Source organism: Eulemur rufifrons, chromosome 21 (genome assembly GCF_041146395.1).
Source record: "Eulemur rufifrons isolate Redbay chromosome 21, OSU_ERuf_1, whole genome shotgun sequence".
In the NCBI taxonomy this organism is placed as follows: Eukaryota; Metazoa; Chordata; class Mammalia; order Primates; family Lemuridae; genus Eulemur; species Eulemur rufifrons.
The window spans coordinates 16,874,091-16,892,500 of NC_091003.1; the positions used below are offsets into that span (position 1 = coordinate 16,874,091).

At 53.8% G+C, this 18,410-nt stretch overlaps 2 protein-coding genes across 3 annotated transcripts in view; one reads left to right on the forward strand and one right to left on the reverse strand.

The window, feature by feature from the left end:
• Positions 1–436: 436 nt before the first annotated feature.
• Positions 437–11,137, forward strand: SEC14L3 (SEC14 like lipid binding 3). 2 transcript variants are annotated; one of them, XM_069496849.1, is made up of 12 exons: positions 437–548; positions 1,754–1,829; positions 2,069–2,112; positions 2,234–2,293; positions 3,284–3,472; positions 4,419–4,514; positions 5,144–5,204; positions 6,388–6,471; positions 8,490–8,596; positions 8,948–9,087; positions 9,182–9,351; positions 10,201–11,137. In XM_069496849.1, the coding sequence occupies exons 1-12, from the start codon at positions 495–497 to the stop codon at positions 10,320–10,322; spliced, it is 1,203 nt and encodes a 400-aa protein (XP_069352950.1). In that variant the 5' UTR covers positions 437–494; the 3' UTR covers positions 10,323–11,137. The 2 variants fall into 2 exon arrangements, with proteins under 2 accessions (XP_069352950.1, XP_069352951.1); XM_069496850.1 differs by lacking the exons at positions 437–548; positions 1,754–1,829; positions 2,234–2,293 and having other exon boundaries at positions 2,101–2,112; positions 10,201–10,322.
• A 4,852-nt stretch (positions 11,138–15,989) lies between these two features.
• Positions 15,990–18,410, reverse strand: part of MTFP1 (mitochondrial fission process 1) — a 2,766-nt gene continuing 345 nt past the window's right edge. Inside the window, exons 2-4 of the mRNA XM_069497053.1 lie at positions 17,746–17,873; positions 17,144–17,376; positions 15,990–16,121 (exon numbers count right to left, since the gene is read on the reverse strand). Coding sequence (XP_069353154.1) covers positions 16,049–16,121; positions 17,144–17,376; positions 17,746–17,873 — 434 coding nt within the window. The 3' untranslated portion in view covers positions 15,990–16,048. The remainder of the gene's footprint in view (positions 16,122–17,143; positions 17,377–17,745; positions 17,874–18,410) is intronic.

Genomic DNA, 18,410 nt, shown 5'->3' on the forward strand with positions numbered 1-18,410 from the left:
TGTTAGAGCTGGGTAGGGGGGTGACCTTTGGAGAACTCTAAGTGTGGGGTCTCATCGCTAGTGAGAAGGGGAGGCTGAGGCTCAGGGACTAAGGTGCCCACAAGGAGTGGTCTTCATTCCTCCAAAGCTGCCCCCTTCTCCAGGGCAATGGTCACTAGAGGACTTGGAGTACTCAGGGGGTTCTCCTGGCACTCACCCTCGGCTCCCAGGCCACAGGGGGCCAGCTTCCTTCCCTACCGGCTGCTTCCTCCTGTCAGGGGACCTCTGGCATGCCCTCCTGTGCCCACCTGTCCCTCAGACTTGTCCCAGAGCCAAGCACGGGACCTCACTTAATCCCAGTTATGTAATGTGCAATGCAAACAGTTAGCCAAGGGGGAGGTCCCTAGAGCCACGCCCAGGAGTGGGGGTGAAAGGCCCCAGCTGGGCCAGGGCTGACAAACTAGGCTTGGCCTCTTCCCATAGTGGCCACTACTCCTCAAGCCTCAGCCGGCACCATGAGTGGCAGAGTTGGAGACCTGAGCCCCAAGCAGGCAGAGACCCTGGCCAAGGTGAGAGCTCCTCCTCCTGGAGCCCCAGGGGGAGAGGGGTGAGGGGGGTGGGAAGGAGTGACTAGATCACTGCCCACTCCATTGATTCAGCATGTCCTTGATATTGTCTCTTTGCTGTTACCTCCCAAAGGATCAAGTCCCAAAGTGCTCAGTGACATCAGCCCTGTCCAGGGTAGGGGTTGAGTGAATAGTACCACTTTCCGGCAATAGTGTGGGTGATGCCTACCCAGGATCAAGCCTGACTTTTTCTCATCCCACAGCCAGACCCAGAGAGTTCTATCTGGCTGATGGGCACCCCTCTTCCTCCCTCTCAGGCCCCTTAGATGGGAGCTAAAGGATGCTGCTTGTCTGCCCTCTAACTGTTCCTCCTCCCTGCCTGGGATCCTGAAAGATGACTGGTCTGTAAGAGCCCAGGAGACAGCGATGTGTTGTCATTCCCACAGTTAAGGAAGGGAGAGAACACATAATTACTAACCATGTTTTTGTAGAAGATGGGATGAAAAAGGGCAGAAGTTTTGGTGGGCTAACACATGGAGGGAACTAAGAATACATCCAAACTCCAATCCACTTACCCACCTTCCCAACCATTTATCCTTCCTTCCATCCACCCATCCATCTTCCCACCCTCCCATCTATCTATCCATCCCTATTTCTCTTCATTCACCCACCCATCTCTCCTGTCCATTCACAGACTTATTCATCCTCCCACTCTCCATCCATTCATCCATCCATCCATCCATCCAACCATCTATCCATCCACCCATCCATCCATCCAACCAACCACCCATCCATCCATCCATCCATCCATCCAACTTTCCATCCATCCATCCATCCATCCATCCAATCTTCCATCCATCCATCCATCCATCCAACCTTCCATCCATCCATCCAACCTTCCATCCATCCATCCATGCAACCATCCATCCATCCATCCATCCATTCATTGACTTCTTCTTCCTTTTTTCCATCCACCTACCTATTGATTCACCCATCCATTCTTCTTTCTATCCATTTACCCACCCATCTATCCTCCGTCCATTCACCCACCTATTCGATAATCCATCTTTCCTTCTGTTCATCCATTAGTCCATCAACGTGGGCCAGACTGCATGTGGGATGGAAGGAGAGGTGATGCAACAATCTTTGAGTCTGGAGGCCAAGGCTTAATGTGAGAGAGCCACTCTAACTGGTATCTCTCTTCTCAGTTCCGAGAAAATGTCCAGGACGTGCTGCCTGCCCTGCCCAACCCTGATGATTACTTCCTTCTGCGCTGGCTCCGGGGTGAGGACAGAGGCAGGGGAGGGGGGTTATTGGGAGGCAGCGAGAGGGGCATGGTCCAGCTGCCCCAGAACGACCCATGGCTCTCAGAATCTGCTTCCCGTGTTCAGGTCCAGAAGAGGGGAGAGGGCAGGGAAGCAAGGTCCTACCCAGGTACCCAGTGTCCTCCATAGCTCCCACTGGCCAGGAGCAGACAAAGCAGCCTCTTTCCCACCTCACGCCTTCCTTCCATCTTCCCACAGCTCGGAATTTTGATCTGCAGAAATCGGAGACCATGCTCCGCAAGGTGAGGCCCATCTGCTCTGGGGATTCAGGGAGGGGCTTCATAGGGGGAATCCATGCCTCAACCCTTGCTTCCCTCAGGGTGCTGGGAGCCCAGTGGGGCCTTACCCTCATTTCCCTTTCAGTACATGGAGTTCCGGAAGACCATGGACATTGACCACATCCTTGATTGGCAGCCCCCAGAGGTGAGCCAACACCCCCCAAACACCTCAGTCCTTCATGGACATGCCATCCAAGCAGCCTCTGGGCCACTGGGGACCATGAGTGAAGGGCAGTAAGTCTGAGGGGCCTGTGGAATCTTCTGGGCCTGCAGGTGCCCCTGGGGGCTTGCAAGGTCCAGACCTGGGTTGAGACTTTAGCAGCATGAGCTCATTTAATCATCACGATCCTGTGAGGTAGGTACTATTGTCCCTATTTTACAGCTAGGGACACTGAGGCTCAGAAAAGGTTAGGGAACTTGCCCACAGTCCCACAGCCCCAAAGAAGGGCTGAGATTTGGTCTCAGACCTGTTTGGCTCCCAAATCTGGGCTCTTAACCACCGTGGTTAGCCTGTGCCTCTGTGCCCCTCCCCCTAGGGCTTTGCTCAAAGCAGCCTGTCTGGGTGGGAAAGACACTGAGGCCCCCAAGGCACTGATGAGAACAGTGCCACATGGCGTCTTTAGAGTCATGGTCACAGCATCATTTGTGGGGCACGAGCTCTGGGCCGGGCACTGTGCTTTGCCAACAGTCCCAAGAGGGAGGGATTATCCAAATCATTTTCCAGAAGGGGAGGTAGAATGGGGCTCAGAGAGGTGGTGTCACTTGCTCAAGGACACAGCAGGGATGCAGCAGTGTGTGTATTTGAAGCAGATCTGTTGACCTTCAGAATCCTTGTTCTCCATCACTAAACCCAACTCCTTGCCACAGAAATGACCATGGGAGATGTTGGGGGCAGAATAAGGAGCCCACCTTGAGCCAGGCCTGGCTGAGACCTGGCTTTGCCACTTACCACTATAAGCAAGGCCCTCCCCTGCAGGACCCCTGTTTTCCCATTTAGGACATAGCGCTGCCCTACAGGGGAGGGACAGTTCTTTGTACCATGGTGTCTATAGTCTGGGGCCCCCCAGGCCAGCCTGGTCTGGGGATCTCCGGGGAGGCATGTAATGCCATGTTCTGTGTATCTTTCCATGCCCAGGTGATCCAGAAGTACATGCCTGGGGGCCTGTGTGGCTATGATCGTGATGGCTGCCCTGTGTGGTATGACATCATTGGGCCACTTGACCCCAAGGGGCTGCTCTTCTCCATCACCAAGCAGGACCTGCTCAAGACCAAGATGAGGGACTGCGAGCGCATCCTGCATGAGTGTGACCTGCAGACAGAGCGGGTGAGGCCCAGGCCATGGGGGGCGGTGGTTGGGGGCAGGTGAGGCTGCTGGGGTGCACGGTCCCAGGAACACACCTATGCTCATCACTACCCCAGTCAGAGGGCTCTCGGGTCAAACACAGCTCTGCTGCTTACCAGCTCTGTGGCCTTGGAAAGTCACCTCACCTCTCTGAGACTGTTTCCTCACCTACAAAACAGGGGTGATAATAAATAATGTTTGGAAAGATTAAATGATATGATGCGAGTGGGTAGCTTAGCACACAGGGGCTGATATGTACTTCTCAACAATGGTAGCTAATGTTGGCTGGGCATGGTGGCTCACACCTGTGATCCTTGCACTCTGGGAGGCCGAGGTGGGAGGATCGCTTGAGCTCAGGAGTTCTAGACCAGCCTGGGCAACATAGTGAGACCCCATCTCTACTAAAAATAGAAAAAAAAATTAGCTGGGCAACTAAAAACAGAAAAAATTAGCTGGGCATGGTGGCGTATGCATGTAGTCCCAGCTACATGGGAGGCTGAAGCAGGAGGATTGCTTGAGCCTAGGAATTCAAGGTTACAGTGAGCAATGATCATGCCACTGCACCATATACTGATGTATAAGGAGGTAGATGGATGGGTGGAGAAATGAGTGGCTGGATGAATGGATGAATGGATGGGTAGATAGATGGATGAGTGGGTGGATGGATGTATGGATAGATTAATGGATGGTTATATGGATGAATAGATGGATGGATGAAGGGGTGGATGCTTGGATGGATGGATGAATGATTAAATGAATGAATAGCTGGATGGATGGGGAAATGCACCCACTGTTTTTTCCACTTGCTTCTCTATGGACAGACAGGGATGGGGGCTGGAAGGAGCCCTGAGGGGTCATGTACTTGGCTCACCTTCTCCCAAGCCTGCTCCCTGAACCCTGGAAACACTCCTTGCTCTCATCCTTGCAGCTGGGGAAGAAGATTGAGACCATCGTGATGATATTTGACTGTGAGGGCCTGGGACTGAAGCACTTCTGGAAACCTCTGGTGGAAGTGTACCAGGAGGTAAGAAGAAGGCTCATGGGCACCTGTCCCTTGCTTTGAGGACCAGCTTGGCCTGCTGTGACGCTGCTGCTCACTTGGATCCAAGATTTAGCAAAAACAATTCCTTGGGCCCCATTACTGTGACTCAGGACCCAAAGGGCCTTAATATATTTCCTAGAAGATCCCACATAGAACAACACTATGCTGAGACCACTGGAGCCAGCTTCTGCCAAACCCTTCCCAGGCCTGTCCCCCCTGGCTCTGTGACTTGGGCAAGTCACTTCACCTCTCCATGCTTTAATTTCCTCACCTACAACATGGGACTAGTGATGTAGGGCTACTTCAAAGAGTTGTGGTGTGAAGTGTATACACACTGCTTGGCAAATAGTTAACATTTAATAAACAGTAGTCATTACTATTATACTATCATTACTATAACATTTACTCTAAAATGATTACTATGTATTTATTATTAGGATGTGGTTATAATAGTTTGAGGTGAGACGGTCTCCTCCAGGGGACAGTGGAGGTGACAGCAAGATAAAAAACCCTGCACAGCCTCTGTAACCTCCAGACAGGGGATTGCAAAGGAGGTGGAGGTAGGAAAAGAAGAGGTGTGGGCTCTGATGGGGTCTTTCTTGTTTGCACAGTTCTTTGGCCTCCTTGAAGAGAATTACCCAGAGACCCTGAAGTTCATGCTCATCATAAAAGGTGTGTGGCAAGTGACCTCACTTACCCATGCCTCAGTTTCCTCATCTTTCCTCCGAGGATCTTAACAGTGCCTATGTCCCAAGGTTGCTGGGAGACAGGTTGGTTGCTTGGCTGCATGCAAATCACTTAGAGCTCTTGGCACAGAGTAAGTTCTCAATAAATGGTAACTTCTATGGTTGGTCTCACAAAAGAAGAGGCAGCTCCCACCCAGTTCTTCTGGGAATCCCCCCTCATTTCTCCTGCCATGATGGTCTCTACCTCCTCAGACTGCCTCTGGCACTGGCTGCCGGTACAGCCCAGTAATTCCTTTCCTGTTTGATGCCTTCTGGGGTCCTCTATATATGTTCATCCAGGGGCTCTGATTCTTCACTTGTGTTGCATCCCTCATGGGCCTGGGGCTATGGTAGGTGCTCAGTAGGTATTTGGGTGGTTGTTGTTTGGGTGGATGGTGGTTAGATGGAAGGACAGATGCATGTTTTATGGTTGGCTCATTGGTTGCTTGGTTGGTTGTCCAATTGACTGGCCTGTTGGTTGCCTGGCTAGTTAACTGACTAGTGGTTGGTTGGACAGTTGGCTGGCTGGTTGGTTGGCTAGTTGTTGGCTTTGTTGACTGATTGGGTGGCTGGTTGGCAGGTTGGTCAGTTGTCTGGTTGGTTTGTTGTTTGGCTGAATCGTGGTTGGTTGGCTGGCTGGTTATTTGGATGGTTGGCTGGCTGGAGAGGGCAATGGTTGGGTGGTTGTCTGGCTGTTCAGATGGCTAATTGGTTTGCTGTCTGGCTGACTTGTTTGGTGATTCACTATTTATTCAGTAGATTGGCTGGCTAGAAGGTAAACTGAAGTAGTTGATTATTTGTTGGCAGGTTGACTGGCTTGTTGACTAGTTGGTTGGCTATTTGGTAGATTCTCTGGTTATTGGTTGACTGAATGGGTGGCTGATTAAAAGTTTATCTGGCTGGCTGATTTGTTGGGTGGATGGGTGGTTGACGGATTGGATAATTAATTGTATGATTGGTTAGTTGGCTAGCTTTGGGCTGGCTGACTTGGTTGGACGTTTTGTTGGGTGCAGAGCATTGGAACTGGCCAGGATTATTCATGATTCCTCTAGATCATTGGCTATAACCATTATGGGGAATGGCCTGATGACATTCTTTTCTTCCCATTGTCCTTACTTGTATCTCTCCAGCCACCAAACTGTTCCCCGTGGGCTACAACCTCATGAAACCATTCCTGAGTGAGGACACTCGCAGGAAAATAGTAGTGTTGGGAAGTAAGTAATTCCAGCTTCATTCCCTACATGATCTTTGAAGTCAGATTGGCCCATCGCCCACCCCAAAACTCCACACATCACCTAGAATGGGAGGCTCCTTCTTTCTGAAAGTGAGGTGGGTCTTACCTTAGAGTCTATCAGTTACCTACGCCTCATTCCCTGCGAAAGCCCTTTGGGGAATAAGAGCTACACACCTACTGCCTTGTCGGTTTCACTTTGGGTGCTGGTCAACTTCTGGTCTATGGGCCTCAGTTTCCTCTCAACACTTACAACCCCAGTGCTTCTAAAGGTAACCTGGGCTGAGCAGGATGAGGAGGAAGAATAGGAAGAGTAGCCACGAATCAGAGAAAGGAGGTCCAATAGGAAGGGACTGGATAAGTGACTAATGGTGCGACCATTTGATGAATTATGGGCAGCCATGAAAAAATGGTGCTGTGAGTGAATATTTAATATCATGGGAAGATGTCACTAAGTAAGAAAAAAGTAGATTATAAAGGGCTATGGACAGTATAATCTCATTTTTATAAAAACAATTATATACTTCTGGAAGGAAATACAACAAATATTAATTTATTGATGGTGAGAAATCACATGGTTTTTTCCCTTTCATTATTTGTATTTTTCTATAGTTTCTAAACTTTGTACAATAATGGGTATTAATTTTATAAGTAGGAAAAATAGTTGAATTTAAAAGTGACAGAGTGAGAGAAAGAGAGAGAGAAAGGAAATAGTTCTTAAACCCAAACCAATGACCCTGGGCTTTGTGGAAAATTTCTCCCAAGCAGATTAGTCAGATCACAGAGTCAGGAGAATTGAGGATCTGGGGAGGGGGGCGGGGTGCTGTTTTACAAATCCTTACCTTCTCTCCCTTCCTGATACCCTAGCCTCTGGCCTCTACACAATTCCACTGGGATGGGGAGCTTGGTGGATTACGAGGTAGCCTGGTTTGAGGGGCCCAGGCCCATGCCTCTTTTTTTTTTTTTTTTTTTTTTTTTGAGACAGAGTCTCACTCTGTTGCCAGGCTAGAATGCCGTGGCATCAGTCTAGCTCACAGCAACCTCAAACTCCTGGGCTCAAGCAATCCTTCTGCCTCAGCCTCCCGAGTAGCTGGGACTACAGACACACACCACCATGCCCGGCTAATTTTTTTTTTCCTATATATATTTTTAGTTGTCCAGATAATTTCTTTCTATTTTTTTAGTAGAGATGGGGTCTTGCTCTTGCTCCGGCTGGTCTTGAACTCCTGAGCTCAAACGATCCTTCTGCCTCAGCCTCCCAGAGTGCTAGGATTACAGGCGTGAGCCACTGTGCCCAGCCTAGGCCCATAGCCCACCAAAACCTGGAGCAGTGTGAGTTACACCACAGTCCAGGCCCCAAGTCCAAGGCCTCTGCCCTACCAGGTGCCCCACAAGGTTCTGCACATTTGACCCTGATGTGCTGGGCATCGTGGTCTTCACCTTTATCCTACTGGAGATAAGGAGTCTCCCATGGCCATGTAACCCAGGCCATGTGGCCTGGATTAGCCACAGGGCTGAGGCAGTGGTGACAGCCAGGATACAGAACTCTTAGAGCTGTGCCTAAGGCATGAAGAATAGTTGTACGCATCACGGTCATGGTGATTAAGCAGGGGGAGTGGGGACAGTCCCTCCAAAGGCCCAGTGCTGTCCATCCTCCACCAAGAGGTCTGAGTGGGGTATGCCACTTACTCACTGGGTGACCCCAACAAAGTCCTTAACCTCATTCGGCTTTCAAGACTTCTTGAGACAATTAGACAACTCTTACTTTACTACTCCTAACTAGGGGAACTTCAAGATCATGCAAACCTGTCAGCCAGGGGGAAACGTATTTCCACAGCAACACGATACTGAGAAAGACACTTCCTATAGCCTGAGATCTGGGAGGCTGGGGAGTTGGCCTGGGCAGCCTAGCTCCTATAGGGCTTCTCCCCATGTTCAGGTCACCCTGGTGGGCTGATTGGTCCAGGCTTGACAACCACCCTTCAATCCCCCTGCTCCCAGGTAACTGGAAGGAAGGTTTGCTGAAACTCATCAGTCCTGAGGAACTGCCTGCCCAGTTTGGTGGAACCCTGACTGACCCAGATGGGAACCCCAAATGTTTAACCAAGGTATGAAGAGGCCTCCCCAGGACAGGGCAGGTTAGAGAGTCAAGCTGGGTTCCCTTCCTACCCACTCACTCATTCATTCTGCAAATATTTGTAGAGACACCCTGTGAGCTCTCAGTAGCTGTAAAGGCAAAGAAGAAATGACGGAATGTTGACCTGGGGGAGGTGTTGGAAGGGGACACTCCAAAGGAAGCCCTGGCCTAACCTGGATGGTCAAAGACAGCTTGAAGGGGGGCAGGGATGGGAACAGGAAGAGCAGGACACTTCCGGGAGATGAAGAAAGTGTCTTGGGCAGGAGAAATGTAGACGGTGGCCTGGAGAGGAGGGCAAACCCATCCCATCCAATGTCCGCAGATCAACTACGGTGGAGAGATCCCCAAGTCCATGTATGTGCGGGACCAGGTGAAGACGCAGTACGAACACTCGGTGCAGATCAACCGAGGCTCCTCACACCAAGTGGAATACGAGATCCTGTTTCCAGGCTGTGTCCTCAGGTAGGGACAGGCCACTGTCCCACCCTTGGCTGGGCCCTAACCTCTGGGGGACCCTTCAAGCTGAGCAGCAACCCATCCCTTCTCCCTGTCACAGGTGGCAGTTCTCATCTGATGGTGGGGACATCGGCTTTGGGGTTTTCCTGAAGACCAAGATGGGGGAGCGGCAGCGGGCAGGGGAGATGACGGAGGTGCTGCCCAGCCAGCGCTACAATGCCCACATGGTGCCCGAGGACGGGAGCCTCACCTGCTCTGAAGCTGGTGTCTGTAAGTCTGCCCCGGCTGGGCCCTGGCTCTGGAAGGCTGGAGCCACCTGTCCCACAGTTTGGGGAAGGAAACAGAGGGGCAGTGACAACCCCCCATCCAGAGACACACAGCCTAGATTAGGGCCATTCATTCACAAAGTTGCTCACTGAGTCCACAGTCGTGAAAACCTACTGTGTGCCAAGAGCAAGAGACACACAGGCCCCAGAGGGGTTGAGGGCACTTGGGCCGCAGGACACAGGCAAAGGACGATGGAGCAGGTGTAGCTTTCCCCATGAGGGAACTGGGGCTCTGAGAAGCCAGTCAACTGTGCAGAGCCCCAAAGCTGAGTGTGGCGCCAGGGGTAGCTGCATGACCCTGGGCAAAGTCTGACCAATCCAGGAAGGACCCTTGGTTCCCTCACCTGTGAACTAGGGGTGACAACTCCTGCCTCTTGGGGTGGTTGTGAGGAGGGAAAGGTTGTGCAGCAGGCCTGGCCCAGGACCCCACATCATCCAGGGAGGCTGGGAGGCCTCTGATGTCCCCAGCCATCCCCCTTCACCCACCTTCACGTGAGTGTCCAGGTGTGGGAACAATGGGATGTGATGGCCATTGTTCCCATTGCCAGTTGGCACCACTAAAGCCAGACCTGGGCACATGCCAGGAGGAGGTCGGTGTCTGTTTACAGGCCCGCTCAGGGGTGGCAGGTGGCGGTTCCTATGGGGGAAGGGAAAAGGTGTGGTGGGAACTTGGCCCAGCTTGGCAAAAAAAAAAGCTGGTGGGAACACAAGCCCGTCCTCCTCGGTGGCTGGGACAGGGACACAGAGAGTGGGAAGCCAGGCCCAACTGTCCATCTTTCCATCTGTCCACCAGATGTCCTGCGCTTCGACAACACCTATAGCTTCGTCCATGCCAAGAAGGTCAGCTTCACAGTGGAGGTGCTGCTCCCGGATGAGGGCATGCAGAAATATGACAAGGAGCTCACCCCTGTCTAGGTGGTTCCCTCACTTCTCTGAGACCCCTGACCCTCTGCTTTCTCTCTATACATCCTACTCTCTCTCCCCACCAAAACTGATCATTAGCCCTGTCTCTGTGATGTTAGCAAGTACAGAAATAGCTGCCTGGGGAAGACTAATCCACTGTGGTCAGATCAGGAAAGGCATGAGAGGCACAGGCTTGGAGGGTAGAAAAGTTGCAGAAGAGAAAGAACCAAGGGTAAAGACAAGAGGTGAATGTCACTGAAACTCAAGAAATAGGAAAATGAATCCCTCAGCCTTGGTCCTCACCTAACCTAAGGCTTTTGCATGTGCTTGAATTCCTTCCCTATGAGCTGCGAGCAGCTTGGGTTGGAGACATATCTAAATCCTTTTTACTTCCACTCCCTATATAGTTGATGCTTAGTGTATACTTGTGGAGCTGGAGGACCAGAAGGTAGGGAGCAGGTGATCCATGGGCATGCGTGAGGAGCAGCAGCCAGCGTGGGGTGGATTTCAGCACCCTGGACAGGGGCAGAGGCATGGCGGGGATGGACTCTCTCTCGGATCCCCAGGTGGTCCAGCCCCCAGATTTCTGGCACTGGCTGCCTCTTGGGGGCCCCAGCCACAAAGACCACGTGCCTCTGACAGGAGATGCCCACACCTGGCTTCGTCTGACTCATAGTGCTCAGGTTGCCGCCTCTATCACCCCCACCCGCACCCCCTTCCCTTGGAGCTCACCGCTTATGTTTTAAGTAATTGAAGGGATTTTCCTGGAAGCAAAGGAAGTCACATTTGGCTGTGGATGCTGCTGGCATAATAAAAAAAAAAAATCACAGCTATCATTTGATGAGTGCTCTTCATGTACCAAAAACCATGCCAAGTGCTTTATGAGCTTAGTTCATTTCGTTCCCATGCCGAACCCAAGGCCACTTACCATGGCTATTTTACAGATAAAGAAACTGGGGCTGACAGAGGTGAAGCCATTCACCCAACATCATACAGCTTAGGTGGCAGATCCAGGACGTAGGAGTTTGGGGGGGTTTTGTTTTGTTTGTTTGTTTACTCCGAAGACATTGCTCCTCAAAACCACAATGTAAATGATAGTGAGATGTTAAAAAAAAAAAAAAAAGCATTGCCCTTAATTGACCTATAACATCACCTTCTGAGACCCCACTCTTACAAAGGAGGAGAAAAGGTGAGACTTGTTTATTCTAGATCTTTCAGTAGAAGTGGCCTGGCTGTCACTATCTCTAATCCCTGTTTGTGGGTAGAGGAGGTGATGGGCCCCTGGGGCAGCTGGAGCCATGGAGACCCACCATTCTTAAGCATCTCGTCCAAGGCAACTCACACATAGTGAGGCAGGGCTTGTGCCTCTAAGCCTGGCATTCCTGTCCACTGCTCACATGGAATCTGTGAAGCCCTCTGACACCCACCACGACCCTGGGTGACTTGGGGAAAGGCTGGGACTCCATAGTTTCCTTCCCAACTTTCTGCTCCAATTCAGGGACACAGAGACGCTGGCTTGAGCCCCAGGCTGTGGCACAGTTCTCGCCAGGAGGCGCCAGATCACACCAGGGAATGGGGATGGGTGGGAAGCAAAGGACTTGGCTGGTGCCATGAGGGGCTCCTTGGAAACTGACGAGCTGAGGGCCCAGCTCACACGTGGGTGGACCATGAGGTCTGACTCTGAGGCCACTCAAGTAAGCGCTCAGCAGCTGCAAGCACTTTCCTGCAAACACTTGTGGGCACAGGACCTTATCTCCTCTTTATAGATGGGGAACCTAAGCTCCCAAATGCACTGGCCTTGTTCTTTGGCCCACAGGTGGCAGAAATAGGACTGGAGCTAAGGCTGTCTGCCCCCACCTCTTCACCCCCACTGCCCTTAGGGGGGCCAAAGATGGTAGCTATGGGCTGTTTCCCGTAAGCGGGGTCAAATTTGGCAGCTGAAACCAAAAGGCCCAGCCCCCTACCATGCAGAGCTCAGGCCAGGGTGACCTGTGGGCAACTCTATGCTGGCACTAATTAGACCCCGCCCTGCATCTTACTCCTTCCCTGGGACCCCCCACCACAGCGGCCTCATCAGAGAGTCCACATTCTTGTCACAGAGTTAAGAGGTCAAGTTTTCCCCAAACACATAGTAGGCACAAACACAAGTGCCCAAGTGCCCCAGAAAGTTAAGGCGAGACAAGCCCACTAGAAAAATAGAAAACTGGTGTAAGTATATGTCTTCTGAAGGGGCCGCTGCCCCCACAGTAGACTGGGACGTCCCACCGATCTCCTCGGAAGAGGAGGGTCTCTCTGCTGCCCAAGGTTCCAGCACCATCTCCTGGCCCTCTGGGCTGGCGGGGGTCACCCCAGGGTGCTCCCCAAGCTGCAGAGAGGGCAGCATGGCTGAGAGACCTTGAGCACCTTCCTCAGGGGCAGCAGGACAGCAGCAGCAGCAAAGTGACCCTGGTGAAGGCCAGCGTGGCCCCCAGCAAGTCCTTTAGTGTCCTGCAAAAGGCTGGGGAGGAGGGGCCAGGGAGCACCCCAGGACTGCCCAGAGGTGCGGGGCAGGCTGTGCGGGACAGCTAGGGTTGTTCACGGAGGCAGAGAAAGAAAAGCCAGGAGTGCCCGGGGAAGCAAGGGTGTGGCTGGGACAACAAAGGGCAGGGGGACAGGACCAAGAATGACTGTCCATGAACCTGGACAGCCATAGCCAGAGGAGAGGCCAGTCCTGTTAGGGCCTAGGCTGCCCCCCAGCCCCTGCACTCACGTTTAAACCATGACACTGGCAGCTTCTTGACTCTCAGCAGCACCACGGTGTCACCTTGCTGCCCTGGCCCCCTCTTAGCAGAAGAACACAGGCCTGGGCTCTGGGTCTTTGGCAGGGGCTGGGAGGGACATTGTCCTCCTTCCAAGCAGAGAAGGGGGGAGATCCTGGAGCTAACAGTTTCCCCCCCACAGAGTTCCTCTGAGGAAGGGGACACTTACACGGTGGCCGTCAGCAAGCAGCAAGACTGGAACAACTAGCAGAAGTCCCCAGGGTGGCCACAGCGAAAAGAAGCATTGCCCCCCACCCACAGGCCTCCTTAAATTGGCCCAGAGAAGGCTCAGGAAGGGACAAGCCTCACCTGGAGTCCACAGGTGAGCTTAGGGCACAGGTGAGCTAGGCCCGGGGCCAAATACTTCCACATTCCCCTACCTGTGACACCTCCCTCGTCACCACCTGTCTGCAACGCCTCCTGATTTTAGAAAAGGCTTCAAAGTCCTCTTCACTCATGTCAGATTTCCTAAGGCGATAAGAGTTAACGCTGATGATGGCTGACTGCACAGTGCACTGAATTGTCTCATCTGTAGGAAGGTGATAAGGGTGGCAGCTACGCACAGGGTTGTCATGGAGATCACAGGATGCAATGCCTAGCGTGCCGGGCTCCATCCCTGTTCTCTGTGGGTGTCACTTAATGACGCCTGTCCAAGGGAGGGCTGAGCGCATGAGGGAGGTACCGCAGGGCAAGATAATTCTGTCCACATGCCCTCGCAGTGGATGTCTTTGCTATGATAATAATGGCCGATATTTGCGAGCGCTCACTGCGAGCCCCACCTCGACCGCATGCTTTGTGAGCCATTTCTCCTCTAATCCTCGCACCAGGTTCGGGTCATTAAAGAGAATTGTACGGCGAGGAAACCAAGGCTCAGAGAGGCTAGGTAACTTGGCCAAGGTCACACAGCCTGTGAGTCAGCTCTGCCTCAGACTGTGTAGAGGGTCATGGGCTGGAAGGCGGGAGGCACGGAAGCCTGCATCTCCAGAATGGAGCAGGAGCAGGTCTCACCCCCTACAGACAGGATGTCCCCAGACCTCATCCCCACCAGCCTGGCCTCGGAATGCCTGAAAGCCCCTCAGGTGCGCACCTACTATGTGCCAGGCATCTAAAACTTACACCCTAGTAGTTCCTTACAAGACAGGGCCACCAAGGGCAGAAGGGGCCCAGAGTAGGGCACAGCAAGGGGGCAGCAACAGAAGGGGCCTTGGCGCTGGTTCTGAAGGATGCTTAGAGCTGGCCAAGAGGAAGAGGATTTGCAGCTGGGGAGCAGCGGTGTCTTGTGGGAGATGGGGAGGGGCAGAGGCACGGGTTGGGTGGGGAGACAGGCAGGGGCAGGGCTGACAGCTTAGGCTGCGCCCATGAGCACTGGCCTGGGCAGCTCCTGGCTTTAGGGAGCACATGGCGGGTGGAAGGTGGAGAGTGAACAAAGCAGAAGTCACCGGCATGCAAGAGAGGATGTGGCCCAGTCGGGCTGTGACTGTGAGGTAAGGGGGAGGGGGCGGGCTGGGAGAGCGCTGGGCTAAAGGATGTGGGGTGCCAGCCCAGGCAGGGGCTGGGCTAGAGAAGGAAGAGTGCTTGGACCTGGGACGGAGTGGCAGGACCCTGAGAAAGGGACCTTGACAGTGTGGGGGAAGAAGGGTGGCAGAGAAAAGCCCACCCCACACCTCAGGGACCCCTAGCTCCAGGAGAGGCCATTCAGACTTACCCTGCAACTGTAGATACCCCCAGATCTGAAGCCACCACCCCAGAGCCCCCATCCTGTCCCGCCAGCAGCACCCCCACCTGGCCCTGTCGCCCCTTTAAGTCCCAGCCCAGGTGCAGGCGGTCCCAGCAGGGCAGGGTTGGCCCACCCAGCTGCACCTGGGCTGCAGGGGAAGGGGGCAGGGTCTGGGCTGGACCTGACCTGTGGCTTGGGGCAGGGCCAAGGAGAGGACCCAGGTCTGCTTCAGCCCTGTGCCCCACCTCGCTACCCCTTTGAACTGTCGCTGCCAAAAAGGGACTGACCCAGGACCTGGGGGAAACAGCCCCTTTAGCACTCCAGGCCCAGCAGCTCAGGGAAGTCATTCCCTCCTCTTGGGGTGGAGGTGGGGGGCAGCCTCCTAGTCACTTTCTTCTCCCCAGCCTCCTAAGTCCCTTCCTGGGGGGTGTCTCATGTGATACTCATATGGGGGCTGTCATCACCCTCTCGGGCATCTTCAGGCTTAGGTGGCATCTGCCAACACTCCCCTCCCACAGGGGTCGCTGCTTTAGGGGGCTTGCAGAAAGAGGGCAATGCCTACCCCAAAGGGGGCTGGTGGCACCAATGGTGGAACCCCGGGCACCTGCAGGTGAGCACTGGTGGGCAGGGAGGCCACTCTGAATGACACACGGCAGAAGTCAGCCCTGCCCTGCTCCGCACCACCGCATCCCTGCTTATCCCCAACAGAAAAGGAGACAAAACTCAACTTCTTGAGGATTTATTGGGTGCAGGGGAGGGACCTCTGGCCAGGGCACCAGGGATGGGCTGGCCAGAGAATGTGCCCTGAGGTGTCCCGGCGACTGCACTCCTGCGTTTCTCCCTGAGTGTCTGCTCCTCGTCCAGCTGCGCTGCCGTGGGGTGGCTCTGGGGGCCCAGCTTGCCGAGCGACCCTGGGCATGCTCCTTGCCCTCTCTGGGCCTCAGTCTCCTCACCCTCCATGGGGGGATGTGACTTTCCTGTCGAAAGACAGGGCCAGGCCCACCCAGAGTCCACTCCGTCCAGTATCATGGATTCCAGGGAAGCCATCGGGGTTCAGGTCCTGCCTGTCTGGGACTCGCTGCAGCCACTGCTCCTTGAGGTATTTGCTTCTAAGCGTTCATCCGGCTCAAACTCAGGTGCCAGGGTCTTGGAGTTGGGGAGCCAGGAATCCACATCTCCTGGCAGGAACGGGCAGTTGGCGAGAGCAGGAGGCCATTGCACGATCAGGAGGAGCTGGGCTTCCCCACCGATGGGTAGAGCTTGCGCAGGCTGGAGTCCAGGAGGAAGTCCACTGACCTGCAGGGAGGGTGAGGGTGGTGAGCAGGTGGCCAAGGGGTGGCAATGAGGGAATAGGAGGCAGGAGGCCAGGGCTAGGGAAAAGGACCCCTAGATGCAGGATACACATGCCACCCAGGGGGACAGTCACCCTTCACCCACTCCTCCCACCTTGAGCTACTTGGAAAAGCCAGAATGAAACCCCCAGAATGGCAGACATCTTCCTCTTCCTTATTCAGTTGGGGAAACCGAGGCACAAAGAGAGTAAAGGACTTGCTTGGGGCCTCAGGATCAGTTATGTTCCCCTGGAGACAGATTCCTCATATTCCATGTTGGTCTGGTTGGGTTGACCCCACCTCTAGTTCTAAAACAGGCACATGACCCAAGCCTGGCCAATCAGAAATGAGAAACTGGCTGAGGGGTGGGCACCAGTCTGGGATGGACCAATGAAAACCTTCCTTGGGATTTTTGTTGTCACCATTAAAAAGCTTCTGAGGGGGCTTGCTAAGCTGGTGGGATGGAAGCTGGGAGCTGCTGGGGGCCATCTGCTCCCACAAGAGAAAAGTTGGTAAAGCCAACAAGGACTAGGGTGGGAAGAAGGGAAGCAGGATGGGTGACCCAGAGCCCTAATGACATCATTAGCTACCTAGATCCAGCCATGCCTCAAAGGAACACAACTGTGGAATTTTATTCCTATTTTATTTACCCATTTAGTCTGAGTTAGGCTTCTGTCACCAACACCTTCCCAAACCCATCCCCTCCAGGGTGCACCTGCTTCTTCCTGCCTCTGGTTGTTTAGGAACACTAGGCTTTCTTTCTTGGAATTTCTTTGTCCTGTGTCCCACACCCTCAGGGCACCTCTTTTCCTTTACTGTCAAAATACCTGCCAGATCATATGATAAGGGCACAGACTGTCTTTTCTATGTCAGGAGCTCTGGATGCCAGCCTGCCATTGTCCTGTACAAAGCGGGCATGCCCCATACCTCTCAGAGCCCAACTCCACCTGCAGGGTGGATGAGCCCTGAAGCCAGGAGGGCACTTACCTGTCAATGGGGTGGATAATGATGGGGATGGCCAACAGCCCAATGGCAGTGGTGGTCCACTTGCGGACAGCCAGAGGCCAGCGAGTGGCCGTGCCCAGGACATAAAGAGAGGCGGCACACACACGGTTGATGGTGAAGCCTGGGATGGCCACAGAGGCCAGAGCCTGCCACACAAAGGTGTCCACCACAGCCACGGTCACCCTGGTGCTGCGGCCTGCTTCGGGGCTTGGCACCTGGTGGGCACAAAGACACTTAATCCAGCTGGGCCAGAGGCAGGAAATCCTGTGACAAGGGGTATGAGGATCGACCAGAGAGAGGCAAGTGGCCAGTAGGGGAGCGCTGGGGTAGAGGGGGCTCTGGACTGTACCACATTCAGGGCTGGGGGTGGACTTGTCCATGCCCAGGACTGGGGTATAGACTGCCACATCCAGGTCTAGGGGTGGGGACATGGGGGTGAGGGTGCACTATCCTACAAACAGGACTTAAGTAGGGACTGCACCAGGCAAGGCAGTGAGGAGAGCACTGTCCCATGGGGATTTTATCACATGCCAGGCAGAGGACTGAACCACGTGAGGAGTCCGCCGGGCGTGGGGGACACTTACCTCTCCTGCCTTCTTGCCTTTGTCAATGGCATCTGCCAGCACGTAGGAGCTGGCGACACCATAGCTCAGCCACACCACAGCCGCCGGCACCAGGGAGCGGAAAGCCTCCCCCACCTCGTTGGCGTAGCCTAGGAGAAGGGGACACTTAATACAAGGCTCATAGACTGTTCCACAAGGGGGCGCTAAAGTCAGCTGGTTCTAATCCTAGCTTGCCAAGCAGAAGCTGGGTGACCTTAGGCAACTACTTTTACCTCTCTGAGCCTCTCTTTCTGAGCTGTAAACTGGTGCCAAGGATGCCCACCTTGACTCTAGGGCCGCTGTGGGAGACCTGAACACAGAGTCATCAATCATCGCTCATTGGTTAGATTTCATTGGTCCTTGGAGTATCAGCCCTACGAGGTGACAGAGACTTCCTGATCAACGGCAGCGCCACTAACTGGACACTCACTATGGGCTCGGCCTGTCTTATCTCATTCCACCCTTATGACCACCACCCAATGAGAGAGACCCTCTAGTTCACCTCTTTTTGCCGAGGAGGAAACTGAGGCTCAAGGGGAGCTAATGAGTGGCAGGGCCGAAATGCGAGTCCGGATCCCCCGACTCCACAGCCGGCCGGAGAGCACACCAGAGGGGGCGGCCCGCTTACTCCGTGGGGACTTCCTTGT

What these genes read in the sequence shown, in the direction of transcription:
- SEC14L3 (XM_069496849.1), top strand. Translation starts at nt 495, where the DNA reads ATGAGTGGCAGAGTTGGAGACCTGAGCCCCAAGCAGGCAGAGACCCTG. An exon ending in AGGCAGAGACCCTGGCCAAG is followed by an intron (nt 549 to 1,753) that starts GTGAGAGCTCCT and finishes CTCTCTTCTCAG; the next exon opens with TTCCGAGAAAATGTCCAGGA. An exon ending in GAAAATAGTAGTGTTGGGAA is followed by an intron (nt 6,472 to 8,489) that starts GTAAGTAATTCC and finishes CCCTGCTCCCAG; the next exon opens with GTAACTGGAAGGAAGGTTTG.